This window comes from Poecilia latipinna, unplaced genomic scaffold (assembly GCF_001443285.1).
Source record: "Poecilia latipinna isolate Pla-1442-1.1 unplaced genomic scaffold, P_latipinna-1.0 Scaffold14, whole genome shotgun sequence".
NCBI lineage: Eukaryota > Metazoa > Chordata > Actinopteri > Cyprinodontiformes > Poeciliidae > Poecilia > Poecilia latipinna.
Window position 1 is genome coordinate 128,451 of NW_015112630.1, and position 13,801 is coordinate 142,251.

Below are 13,801 nucleotides of genomic sequence, written 5' to 3' on the forward strand. Positions count from 1 at the left end.
TATCTATCTATCTATCTATCTATCTATCTATCTATCTATCTATCTATCTATCTATCTATCAGCCCTCTGATTTGACTCTTTTTAAATTACAAGAGCTGAAATAAGGTGTTTATAATGGGTTATTATAAATTCAACCCGGTAGTTGTTTATTCAAACGGTCATATGGTCTGTTCAGAAAACACACATGATTTTACAGGAGAAACTACATTTAGGACTCAATAGTAAATAACCATATTCTCTAATATAATTACGGCTGTTAATGTGTTATAGATTGACAGGATATGTTAAGAATGTGGGTACAACATTAAATAAACGATCCTGCGTTTGTGATGTTCCACAATAATTTCGTCTAACTTTACGTGTATATTTTGTTTAAAAACAAAGTGTAGGATATGCTATAAAGAAACAATGAAGCCAAATTCAAAAATAAATGTTAAGGAGAACATGCAAGCCAAGTTCAATGTTGTGATGTAGGGGTTTTTTAATGCACAGGCGCATTTTATCAGGTTGAAGTCTGGACTTTGACTCTGTTCTGATTCGCTGTTGTGTTTGTGTTGGTCATTCATTGGCTTGTTGATTTAATTAGTCCAGCCTTCAGTTGTTGGACTTCCAGCCTCACATTTCACTATAGAATAGTTAGTTATAGAAGGGAATGATTCAGTCATTGGTTGCGTGGTCTCCAAGGGGTCTTTCATTCTCTTCCTCTTAATTCTTTCACTCCTATATCACCTTTATATCAGATCTAATAGATACACACAGATGAATTTAATTAAACATATTCAATATATTATAGCATTTTTATCTCATCTCATTAATTTTTATACTCATCAATTATGTACTTTTATTTTTTCCTGAATTGAACAATATTTTAACTTTGCTTAATTTTTCCACCTAAGCCAAAATTTAGCAAACTGATATGCACATGATTTTAAGAGTTCTGCAAACACATCTGCTTTATATTGCATTTCCTACTCTGTTTTTATATAAATTTAGGATACTACTTCAAAGTAGTATCCTAATAGTTATGCAGGCCCTTATTTTATGTTACCTACTTTTATGTAAGTTTTATTATTTTGTAGAAGTCAGATCCCACTTTGACAATAAACGTTTTTTTTGTATTTTTCTTTGTAAAATTTGTGAAAAAGATACATTTTGTTAATCATTATTGATTTTTAAAAACATTAAAAGGAGTAAGGGTGACTAACTTTTATAGGCAAAAATGACCATACTGACCATGACCATGGTAAATAAATGAAAGCAGTAAGACATTAAATAACAATGTTTCAGGGAAAGAAAATAATTGTCTGTTATTGAAAGTTTAACTATTTATTATTTCTAAAAGTTTAATTCTATTGTGTTTTATTAGCCCGTTAATAAAACGTGCTGCTGTTCCTTTGCAGGAGGTGAAGATCTGAATTCTTCCTGAACATGGAGCAGGTCGTGGCTGACCTCCCCAGCGGTCCACTCGACGCTTACAGGAACAAAGCCTCCTTCAGCTGGAAGGAGATGCTCTACTTCATTGATGGAGAGGAAATATTACAGTTCAAAGTGAGATCAGATTCTCTGCTGTCAAAGGTTTTCCAAAATAATATTGGATCCATTTTTTTTCTTCTATAATTTAGGCAGCCTCTTTCAGTTTAAATGTTTGTAATACCTCAAGTTATCACTCCATCAAGGGAAAGTTAAATAGTAATTAATTAATAAAACCCCGACCCTATGTTTTTGACACCCTATGTTTTTGACATAGGGTGAGTGAAGTGTGGCTCAACAAGTAGTTTAATTTTCAACATAAATACATTTTAAAAAATGACAGAAACACGCCATTAAAAACACAATTTCATGCTTAAAAATGAATGTGTTTGTTCTATTTTATGTTGATGATCCATATATTTTCTCCTCTTCTGTCTGGTGCAGCATCACGTGTTCAAGAGTTTGGAAAATGATCCTGTGTTTGCCCGTCAGCCTGGAGAGGACATTTCTGTTGAGAAAAAGAGAGAACTTAATTTCCTCAGGTATGTTCAAACTATTTTGAACATTACACCATAATACATGTTACATGATAAAACCTAATTAGTATCTGTGAGGTTTTGCTCAATATCTTTTACTAAAAATGATGCGTGAAGAAAGATCTAATGTACTACATGCAGGGTAAAGCAGCTCTTTCGCTACAACTTCCTGACTAAAGAAGATATGATGGCAAACCCGTGGAAGGTTGTCATTTTGGACGACTGTCTGGGCATGTATGACTGGGCTCTGGCCGCCAAGTATGACCTTAACAGAGGAGTAAGATCTTTTTTTGTTTTCCTGAAAGATTGAGTGATAAAAATGTGATAGTAATTTGTCTGCTTTAGAATAGTTGCTTCTAATAAAACATTTAGGCTAAGTATGCATTATTATTAGGAATAATTTCCTAATCCCTTAAGATAGTGTAGATGTAAGTTTCTGTCCTACAGAGTGTTTGGAATCATCCTTTCAGAACATGGGAACTTTTAACATGGCCACACACAAGACTGTGAAACCTATCTCTAGCTGTTGTTTGAATTGTGGATCTTGAATGAAATATTTATTGGAGGCTGTTTGTATTAAGCATAATTCTTTTTCAAATTTGTATTTCTGGATTCTGTATAACCATCTTTCCACTGAGAAACAAGTAACATATTTAACATGTTTAGGTATGATCTTAATAGTCTCTGTATGTCCAGTGACACTCTGCAATTATTTTCCATGCACTCTTAGCTCTATATTCTTCCACTTTGCCTAATAATTTTTAGCACGCCACTTAGATATATTATGGAAGTCATTTGAGCAACAGAACAATATTCTCTAAAAATCAGGTAATGCAAAACCTCCTTTCTCTTTTCCTAACTGTAACTTAACAAACATTACATTTTGATGAGTGCCATCATAAATATCATACACATGAAATATGGTGGTCATTGTTTCCAAAGCAGATCTAAACAGGTGACTTTTCAGCCTAGATTTAAAGGAACTCAGTGGTTTGGCTGTTTTGCAGATCTCTGGAAGTTTGTTCCAGATTTGTGGGGCATAGAAGCTGAATGCTGCTTCTCCATGTTTGGTTCTGGTTCTGGATGCAGCACAAGACCAGATCCAGAACCAGGAGACCTGAGTGGTCTGGAAGGCTGATACCGCAACAGCAGATATTTAATGTATTGTGGTGCTAATCCCTTTAGTGATTTATAAACTAACAGTATTTTAAAGTCTATTCTCTCAGTGGACAGACTGTAGAACTGGGTGATGTTCTTTATCTTCCTGGTTTTAGTCAGAACACCAACAGCAGCGTTCTGGATCAGCTGCAGCTGGAGGATTGATCTTTTAGTCAGACCTGAGAAGACACTGTTGTGTCATTTTCTCTCAAATTTTCTTGTGTTCTGCTTCAAAGTACTTGTCGGAGAAAAATGAGTAACTCTTAAAATCTTGTTTCAGATGTTTGCAGGAATCATCGTCAGTACAGGGTCAAGTAGACATGGTAAATATGTAAAGGACATTGAACACATGGAGGTAAGTGACAACTTCAAAATGCAAACGGCTTTATTTTTTACTAATTGAACAAGAAACAAAATAGTGAGTTTTGTTCTTCACATTGTCCTTTAATGTATGAATCTTTGCATGCAGAAAGTGCTAGTGAAGTTTAGTGATTTTATTCTGTCCATATTTTTTCTCAGACGTTTGGGTGCTTTGCACTGACTGAGCTGAGCCATGGTAGCAACACTCGAGCCATGAGAACCACAGCCACATATGACCCTTCTTCCCAGGTCAGCACACACAACCACAACACCTTCTTAAATGTGTTTATATAAATGTTTTATAAATGAGCTAAGGGCTTTGGGTTTGCCTGGAGGGACGGTGGTGGTTTGGAGGGTAGGGGTATCTGTGAGGGTGGTGGGTCTCTGAGTCTGGCCTTTCGGTGGCTGACTCGCAATAGCTCATAATATGGGATGTCCTCGGCCTGACCTATCACAATGTGGCAGGGGAACGTGCATGGGACCTTTGGTTCTCCTCTCAGAGGAAATGGTGAATGAACTTTGCCCTGAGAGCTGCCTAAAGGAGATTGGGAATGAAGTCTGGCAGGAGGGTTTCACGAGGATTCGGTCTTGTTGTATTAATGTGAAACGTCAGTTAGTTCAATGAAAGTTGTTTCACAAACTTTACTATTCTAAAATGAAATGGCATAGAATGTACCCCTCAGACTCTTCACACTGTGATAAATGTCCACTGGAGTCTCCTTGCCTCATCTGTTCTCATCTGAAACTCAAACTCAACTGGATTTCAGAAATCTATAAGTGCATGTTGGTTCCTGATCCCCAGACTGGATTATTTGGATATTCTTCTTTATTTATGAACTGTAGCAACTCTATGGAAATGCCTGTGGTGTATGGAATTTAATAGCCAAGAAAGTAATATTAAAATGTGGTTAACTGAACTTACTGAGATACTCTATAAAGAGAGATTGTGGGATGATACTTTGGGCTTTCTGCAGTAACCCAATGCCCACTTTGCCTCTTTGCATTTCACCCGTACCTTTATAGACAGGTAGGTTTGCCCATGTCGCCCATGATATCAGGACCAGCGTTTGGAATTTGGGTTGGAAAGAACTGTTAAAAACTCACAAACAGAACTGAGTGCATTGGGCTGAGGCTGCAGTGTCATAAACTGGTAGTTATTGTGATGATTTGTTCCAGAATCTATAATCCTCTTTCTTCAATCCTGTGCTGCAGGAGTTTGTCATCAATTCTCCAGACTTTGAGGCTGCAAAGTTCTGGGTTGGAAACATGGGAAAGACGGCCACTCACGCTGTTGTATTTGCTCAGCTCTACACACCTGACCAGGTGTGCCATGGCCTGCACTCTTTTATTGTTCCGGTAAGGCTCCGATTATGTAATGTATGTGTTTGTAATCCTCAGTAAAACCTCCCATCCTTGTCACTTCATACAGTGGGACAGTAGAGAGCCTACTAACCAGCAGCATCCCAGTCTGGTTTGGGGGCATTTAACACCTTTGACTAGCAAAAAAAAAAAAAATCAATTAAAAAGTGTAATTTGCTGAAGTTTACAAAAGTATGTCAAAAGTAAGGGTTCACACATCCCTTACTTTTGACATATATATGAAATATGAAATATTGATTTGCACAGAATCAATATTTCATATTGGAAAAATGCATCGTACCTGCCTTTTCCATGCTCAACCAACATATGCAAAGAAATACTGTGTGTCTATTCCTGTGGTGTGAAACAGGTGTTAACTTGCACTACAGGACATTACCACTGAAAAGTGTGTAAGTTATGTGGCCTAGATTGAGCAGCAGACTAGTTTAGACACATTTATTTGGACTGATTAAGATTCAAATTTTGCTTTTTAGTTATAAATCAACATTGTAAGATTTTTTGAACAAAACATCTTAATCCCAATTAAGCCTTTCTTATCGAGGCCTACTCAGTATGTGATATAACATATTTTTCATGTTTGATATTGTATTGTTATTATACATTCACTATTTCTGATCTGTATCTAAAGATGACATAATCTGATTACTGTAATACCTCATTTAAAACTTGTGTTCTGCAGATAAGGGACCCCAAAACCCTTCTGGCTCTACCTGGTGTTCTAGTTGGGGACATGGGAAAAAAATTAGGCCAGAATGGACTGGATAATGGGTAGGTAGCTGCAGCAGTAATTTGAACATCATAGAAATATCCATGTGTTACACCATACTTACTCTATACGTTTTTGACAGTATATAATCTAATACACTAAACTCAGTTCTTAAAGTTGACTGAACAACAATTTGCCTGGACTGATGTAATACAGTTCTGTGGAAAGTCAGCAAAAAAATATCTGTGAATTAAATTACAAACTTACTTTGAGTTCTGTCGTAATAGAAGATGATACATGATGTGTAGAGGCTCAGGAGAGTATAGCGTTATGCAGAATCAGAACTAGCAAAGTACTGTAAGGAACCAAATATCATAAATGCGTCACAAACAGTTTTGTATGATTTATCCTGCATTGCTTCTTTCTAATAAAACATAACAAGGTGTTATTCTTTTGGCCCTTCTTCACAACAGGTTTGCAATGTTTCACAATGTGAGAATTCCCAGGGAAAACCTCCTAAACCGGACAGGCGATGTTACCCCTGATGGACAATATGTGACACCATTCAAGGTGCGCATTGCTACACCTCTTCTATTTCTTGCTAACACAAGCAGCAAATCAGCCAGTCACACAGCAACAACTCTGCATTTCAACATTTTGTAGATATAGTGAAGATGATTGGTGAAGTTCAAAATTAGCCTCAGAATGGTTACTGAAGTGACTTAAATGTTGAGGTGGTGGGATTTTCACTCACAACCTTCTCTTGGGTTGACAGAGAATATCCCAAAAAAGAGGGTGATGGTTGTCTGGATGAAGTCCTTAGTCTTTTTTTTTTTTTTCTCAAACAGAAAGCACGTGTTTGATGCCGACTATTTTAAATAGAAAGCTCTATTTAAAACAGAGCATTAAAATAGAGCATTAAAAAACTGCTCAAAACTGAGCAGTTTTTTATGCTCACACAAGAGTAGTTGGGGAACATTGACCTGTGTTCATTCATAGGAAGCAAATATTCCAGGCCCATTTGTATAAATAACCTGGAGTTCACAGGGATGATGCCTTCAGGGACACGGTCTCTGTTTACGCTTCATGTTCTCATCTTTTGCTGAGAATCCACTTCTTACTCAGACTGTACTGAGTGGACAAAAAAATGATGTTTTTGTTTTATGGAGCTGCTCGCATATTGATGTCAGAATGGAAAGAGAATCTGACTGTATAGTCAAAGGTTTACTCCACTCTTTGACCCATAAAGTTGATAGGGAGGAATAACCAAACTGAGTTTTTCACCAGAGGCTTTAGCTCCCCAGTGTAAGCTAAACTACTTTAAAAATTCATTTCTACCGCCTTCCATGACATAAACAGTGCAACTAAGGTAATCAAATTGTTTACTCCATATGCTGTTATACGTGAACGTTATGTTTTGTGCTCAATGTATGTAATACGTATGTAATGCCTCCCTAAAAATCAAAAGACCCAAAAATACAAGCTTTTTAAAAAACATCTTTTTTTTAAAAAATAAGTTTCTTCAATACACTAGCCGTGTGTAAAAAGTAGGATCACTAAGCGGCACATTGCAATTGCATTTAGGAAATATACATGTATCATCTTCCAGCATTATTATTTTAAACCCCCAATTAGTTGTAACCTTTGAAAGCAGGTTACATCTGACTGTAAGCTTTCACACACTGAAAGTGCTTGTTCTTATGCAGCTTCACACAAGTGGACACTTTGTTGTTAAAGGACTCTTTACTTTTTAGACTTGTCAAAATCGGATAACGAGTCCAATATTGACAAAAGCTACAACAATGTCCTTTCTTTCCTGTAGGACCCTAACAAGCGTTTTGGGGCATCTTTGGGGGCCCTTTCCGGAGGTCGGATTTACATCACCAGGATGGCTTCGGTCAACTTGAAGCTCGCTGTCACTGTCGCTATTCGATTCTCAGCCACACGGAAACAGTTTGGACCAAGTAACACAGAGGAGATTCCAGTTCTGGAATACCAGTTACAGGTGATCATTTCTTATGAAGTGATAAAAAATAACTCAATGAATCATCTCCTCAAGCATTTAGAAAGGGCAAAGACTAAATTGGATTTAGTTAAAGAACAGGAACAGGATTTTTTTTTTTCGCTTCATTTGTTCCACCAGATCTAATTTGGAAAAGTACAGTCTGGTGTTTTGATCTCCGCTTTTCATATGTAGTTATTATTATTACTTCAAACATTCTAAAAGGAAAATGTTCATGTTTAAGATAATGACTATTGATACTCATGCACATGTTTTGTTTGGATTGTAGCAGTGGCGTCTGATCCCATATGTGGCAGCAGCATATGTCCTGGAACACTTCACTAAAACCATCTACATGAACTTTATTGAGTTCCAGTTTGGACAGCTGATGAAGGAAAATAGTGACAGACAAGTAAGTACAGAATGAGGAACACGCTTCTTTTATTTTACACAGGCATTGACTCTTTTGATCCCATGTTTCACAGGCAGAGATGGGAAGGGAGATCCATGCCATCGGGTGCTCTAGTAAACCACTGGGTTCATGGACGGCTCAGAGGGGCATCCAGGAGTGCAGAGAGGCCTGTGGTGGCCATGGATACCTTGCCAGTCAGTAGTTCATCACAAACACTCCCTCCAGGTCACCGAGTCAGTGTGAGCGCTATAACTCTGTGTGTTACAGTGAACCGACTGGGTGACCTGCGTGATGATAATGACCCAAACTGCACATATGAAGGAGACAACAACGTATTGCTCCAGCAGACCAGCAACTACCTTCTGAGCTTGTTCCATGCCAAACTACATAGTAAGTGTAGGGGAAAGAGGATGAAACGGGCTCACTTGTTTAATGACACTCATATGTTATAATCAAGTAGGACAGTTTTTCACCTATTTTAAGAGACACCATTCACAAGAAACATATAGAAGGTTTAAAGTAAAACCAGGGGCGATGGGTGGGCCTGGGCACCCATTCAGATACCATCACCAGATTTATCTGCTATTGACGAAACATAGTCTCATCCAATATTGACAAGCTTTCCTGGAACTGTGATATCGGAAATATTATATCAAGTTATTATATTGACTTTAAGAGGGTAGAGTTTGGTGTAGGAAAGGATGCCATTTTCTTGTTCAGAAGACATCGTGCTGGACTTTCTCGATGTCCGTCATTTTGACAGATGGCGTTGAAAAATCCAATCTGTGGGCTTAACTTGAGCTCTGTTTCCGCACTATAAATTGAAATTACATGTGCCATGCGTGGCAAAGTTTTGAAATCGGGGAACATTTCACCATTTGAAATGACCAGAAGTTGGCATGAGTCTGGATGAGGTGCAGCAAGAAGAAAACCCGCAGAATGCGCTCTTTCACCAGGCACACTGCAAAGACGAAATGACAGAGCAATGGAGGGAAAAGACATTAGTCATTAATAGCATTAATATTCAGAGCTGAATACCTGAATTTGACTGCCTATATTTGAATTCATAATTGCTGTGCAGAGAACCTTATTCATTCTTTGTTGTACGTTCATCAGTAAGTTCAGTGATGTAATTGTACCTAAAATATAAATCTGCAGTTACCCAAGTGTCATCTCTGATTACTAATCTCCACCTGTGTTATTTGGTTTCAGATGACGTTCCCATTCAGTCTCCCTTTCACACTGTGGACTTTTTGGATAATTATTTAAAACATCTGGAAAGCAAGTTTACAGCAACAACAGTAGAGGACTGTATGGAGCCTGAAGGTACGAGGATATGTCCACTTCAGAAAAAAAATGCGTTTCTGCTGCGCTGCTCTTTATGTAAAATTTTGTGTCCCGATTAGAGTTGAATTCAGAACGACAAAAACGAGCTTCAGTCCTTTTGACAAACATTAACACATCATTGTCAAATGTTTGTATTGAGTAATTTCAAAACTTTGAGATAAATTTAACAAAACTATTTGGTGAGAAAAAAGAATGAGGTACTTGTCATGTTAGTAACATATTAATATTTACTGCATGAAGTTTATCAGTCTTTTTTTTAACCCTGTATTATAACATGATTTCTTTTTCTATGGCTTCAGTGTCTTTAGCTGCCTACATGTGGCTCATCAGTTTTCTGCTTGTGGAGAGTCAGAGGAGGTTGGAACAACAGAGCGCCTTAGGCAGCAATGAGTTTGAGGCCCGTAACAACAGCCAGGTAACAGAACACACTGAGGTTTGCACAGGGAGGAATTACATTTTAGTCGCTGTAAAATTAGTGGAGGTTCAGGAAAAGGCAGAATGCCTACCATTTTGCCATATTAGAGAAATATTGTGAATATTGTACACATTACTGGATTGACACCATGTTATGGTAATACTACATTTTTTAGTCAGCAGAAAAAAATATTTTTGCAACAACCTTCAGTTTCATTAAAGATGAATTTGTGTACAGTAATGTGTAGAAAGTTAAATCACCTCTGAAATGCTGCTGTTCAGCTTCATGCCAGTTCATTTGTCAATTATCATATTGACAAGCAGACGAATTGAATCAGTTAAATATGTTTATGGTGTTTTGATTCTACATCTCTTTACTAATCTTGAATGAAAGTTCAGTGTTAACTTGCGTGTCCATGTGTGTGTTCAGGTTTACTACTGCAGGTCCTTGGCTATCACCTACATTGAACACTGCTGCCTGCAGAGGTTTCACAGCCTGACCACTGATCAGGACATGCCCTCTGACCTCAAACCAGTCCTAAGAAAACTGTGTGCCCTGTATGGACTGTGGAGTCTCAGCAACCACATGGCAACACTGTTCCAGGGTATGTCACACTCTCTGAATTAAATGGAAACAAACCAATAATGTTTGCCTGTAACATAACTTTAATACTTTTTTCAAAATACTGTTCTTGTTCAGGTGATTATATGACTGGAAGGAAACCAGCAGAGTTGGTCCAGCTGACCATCCTCAGACTCTGCTCAGAGGTACATTGTCATGTCTAACATAAGTAATCATAAGTATTAGTGTATGCAGTAATGTACTGGGCTGCTGCATTTTCAGGGAATTCTAGAAGCCAGGATCTAGCAGCCTGTGTGTATTAGCTTGCTTGGAAACGTCATACTTCATTACAGGCAGTGTTTACCCGAAATGGACAATTTTATATTTGATTATTTTCTCTAACACATTCATTTACACTTTAAACATACAAAGAACAACTACAACTTGAAAACTTGTTTTAAAATGGAAGGATGGTCACACACTCATCTATTTGATTTAAATTGGTCCTCTCTTCACTCACTTTGCATTACTGATTAAAACAAAAGCAATTAAGGTTTAAAACAATTTGGCTTCTGAATATTTTTCAGTGTTTTTCTTTCTTCAACATAATATCTTGCCCACATCCTTTCACATGTACCAAGACCAGTTGCCAGACGTGCTAAGCCCCTGCCAAGTTCAAATAATTTTTTGGCATGTTTTTTTTTTTTTTTTTATTAAAAATGAGAAGTCAACTATTTTAGCAAGTTTGTGTGCACCAACACACATCCATCCATCTGGTGTTGGTAATGGTGATGGCAGAGTGTGTGGGGAGTGTTTTCCAGAAGTCATTAGCATTCAGTTTTGTTATCTCTTTTGTGTTTTCATAAACTTGAATCATGAATTGTCATCTTGAATTCCTTTTTGTCTCAACAGCTGAAGAATGAAGCGGTGGCTCTAGTGGATGTTTTAGCTCCCACAGATTTCATCCTCAACTCCCCTATTGCCAACGCTGACGGAGAGGTAGGGAAGGACAATATGGACTGAAAGTGTTATCATGATATTTTATGATACTATTGTGATAATGACAAAAGGGATGATAAAAACTTTCATTACTTCTTTTTTTTAGCTAGCTGTCTGGCTGTCACTGGATAGCAAACAAACAAACAAACACTGCTCTTGAACAACATATCCATTTCCAATACACTTCTTTAGGAATACAGTCACATAAATAAGTGTTGTTTATGTCACAAAACCAGACACAGTAACTGCATTTCATCATATTTTCAAATTTATTGATATGTATTCATTCTCTTATTGAACAAACAGTGGAGAGAATAGTTAACAATCCCAGCAATACAGACAGTTTTTTAAACGTCATTAACTGGTAATTATTATAAAAATAAATCAAAATTCTCATCATGATAAGATAATTTATCAATTTATAAATGATACACAATACAATAAATGCCCAGCCCTGGAGAGGTAAAGAAATACGAACCTGAGTGAAAATTTTGCTATTTCCATAACGAGACAGAACCACCCAGAATGACAATAAATGAATTAAAGACTAAATACTGGAAAGTTGTTCTTTTCAAATATAAAAAGAAAACATGTAATATCTCCTTTTTGTGTGTTAATTTGTGTTATGAAATCACATTCAGCTGAATAAGTCTTAATGTACACAATATCAATTAATATTGTTTCTGGTGTGCGTGGCATCTTAAGTAGCTTTATTCACCAGATCATTTCTTCTGTCTGCAGCTGTATAAGAACCTGTGGTCCACTGTGATGCAAGGCAGTCAGGTGCTGGAGCGTCCCTCCTGGTGGAAAGAGTTCTGCTCCAATAAACCGACGGTTGGATCCCTTCGTTCCAAACTTTAGAGGCTAAACAACAATATGGAAGAGACAACAGATCCACTTTTAGCACGAAAATAAACTTAAGAGGAGACGGAATGTTTCTCTGGGGCGTTAAAGCGCATCAAAAGTTATTAAATTGATTTGATTGAATTTAAGGCCTTACAAGGCATTGAATCTGAACCGCAGTGGCATTAAAATGTTTTTAGTTTTTATTAGTTTTGTTCAGCCAGACTCGCTCATTGGTGAATTTATGAATTTTTGCCAGTGTTGTCCCAAAAAATTATGTCAAAAACAGACCTTCCTTCACACAGGTTTGCAGCTTAAAAGTCAACGAATAAAACAATATTATCATTAAAAAACACACATTTATTTAGTAAGTTATACTATAAAAGTTATACTACTTACTTAATAAGTAGTATAAGATAAGTAATATTTCAAAAAGCAGAAGAAATGTTATGTTTTTTGAACAATAATATTTGTTAATCTGTTGCTAAGAGATGAGCGTGTTTTCTGGTAACGAAATGCCACAAACTAAAACATCTGATATTTTGCTAAATTTACCAACTGTAAATTTCCTGTGTCTAAGCAGATAAGCAGTACTTCAAAAGAGCTTATGTTTTATAAACAATAATATTACTTGTTATAAATTTGGTGTTAAAGGATGAGCGTTTTTTTTTTCTGATAACGAACTGCCACAAAGTTTAAATCTGATTTTTGCTTTTGTGTTGAATGTCTGTTTCGTAATATATTTACTGCCAATGACAATGAAAAGAGCAGAAGAAACCTTCTGTTTTTTAAACAATAAGAGTATTTGTTGTTAATCTGTTGCTGAGAGATGAGAGCGATTTCTGGTAACGAAGTGCTACTAGCAAACATCTGATTTTTACTTTTGCCAAAGTAAAAATCAGAAGTCAGTGCATTAACATTAGCACAGACAATAGCAGTACACTGCCCTCTCTCTAGCCTTTCCCTAAAATAAGCTTTTTAGCTATTTTTTAAAAATTATTTGCCATGTTTAGCATACTGAATGAAGTAAGTCAATGTAAGACATCATACTAGTGATACTCCAAATGCCACTGGCAGTATTTAGGCTAACATTAGCATTTCAGCTAATTTTATCTTCTACACTAATTCTAACATAATGAATGGAGTAAGTCCATGTTACTCAACATTCTTGTGACTCTCCACATGCTTAATGTACACAATATGTGAGTACATTGTAGCTTACTTTAGCATTGATGCAAAATTTTATCAGCATCAATGCAGCGGAATGCTTAAAACTTTCAGGGCAGTGTGCTTTGAAAAACAGTGCCACAAAGGATTTGGAATCAGAGGTTCCAGAAAAATAAACCTGGAAGAATTTTAGTTCAGGAAATCACATTCACTGCGACAGACTGGCGACCTGTCCAGGATGTACCCCGCCTCTTGCCCGGAACGTTAGCTGGAGATAGGCACCAGCACCCCTCCCGACCCCACTGAGGGACCAGGGTGTTCAGAAAATGGATGGATGGATGAAATCACATTCACAAAGCATCCCATGTCTGCCTCAAACAGCACTGCACCACCAAAGACAATAAAACAATTATCTTTGTCAAATCAGTTCATGACAAAAGAAAGC

The 13,801-nt window shown here is 37.0% G+C and overlaps 1 protein-coding gene across 1 annotated transcript in view; it reads left to right on the forward strand.

The window, feature by feature from the left end:
• acox3 (acyl-CoA oxidase 3, pristanoyl) overlaps positions 1 to 12,408 on the forward strand; it is a 26,750-nt gene extending 14,342 nt beyond the window's left edge. The window contains exons 2-19 of the mRNA XM_015031719.1: positions 1,401 to 1,548; positions 1,915 to 2,012; positions 2,148 to 2,283; positions 3,445 to 3,519; positions 3,684 to 3,773; positions 4,737 to 4,880; positions 5,584 to 5,672; positions 6,084 to 6,180; positions 7,433 to 7,615; positions 7,902 to 8,024; positions 8,098 to 8,218; positions 8,292 to 8,414; positions 9,237 to 9,350; positions 9,671 to 9,786; positions 10,216 to 10,390; positions 10,486 to 10,553; positions 11,260 to 11,346; positions 12,088 to 12,408. Coding sequence (XP_014887205.1) covers positions 1,429 to 1,548; positions 1,915 to 2,012; positions 2,148 to 2,283; positions 3,445 to 3,519; positions 3,684 to 3,773; positions 4,737 to 4,880; positions 5,584 to 5,672; positions 6,084 to 6,180; positions 7,433 to 7,615; positions 7,902 to 8,024; positions 8,098 to 8,218; positions 8,292 to 8,414; positions 9,237 to 9,350; positions 9,671 to 9,786; positions 10,216 to 10,390; positions 10,486 to 10,553; positions 11,260 to 11,346; positions 12,088 to 12,207 — 2,079 coding nt within the window. The 5' untranslated portion in view covers positions 1,401 to 1,428 and the 3' untranslated portion in view covers positions 12,208 to 12,408. The remainder of the gene's footprint in view (positions 1 to 1,400; positions 1,549 to 1,914; positions 2,013 to 2,147; positions 2,284 to 3,444; positions 3,520 to 3,683; positions 3,774 to 4,736; positions 4,881 to 5,583; positions 5,673 to 6,083; positions 6,181 to 7,432; positions 7,616 to 7,901; positions 8,025 to 8,097; positions 8,219 to 8,291; positions 8,415 to 9,236; positions 9,351 to 9,670; positions 9,787 to 10,215; positions 10,391 to 10,485; positions 10,554 to 11,259; positions 11,347 to 12,087) is intronic.
• The last annotated feature ends 1,393 nt before the right edge of the window (positions 12,409 to 13,801 follow it).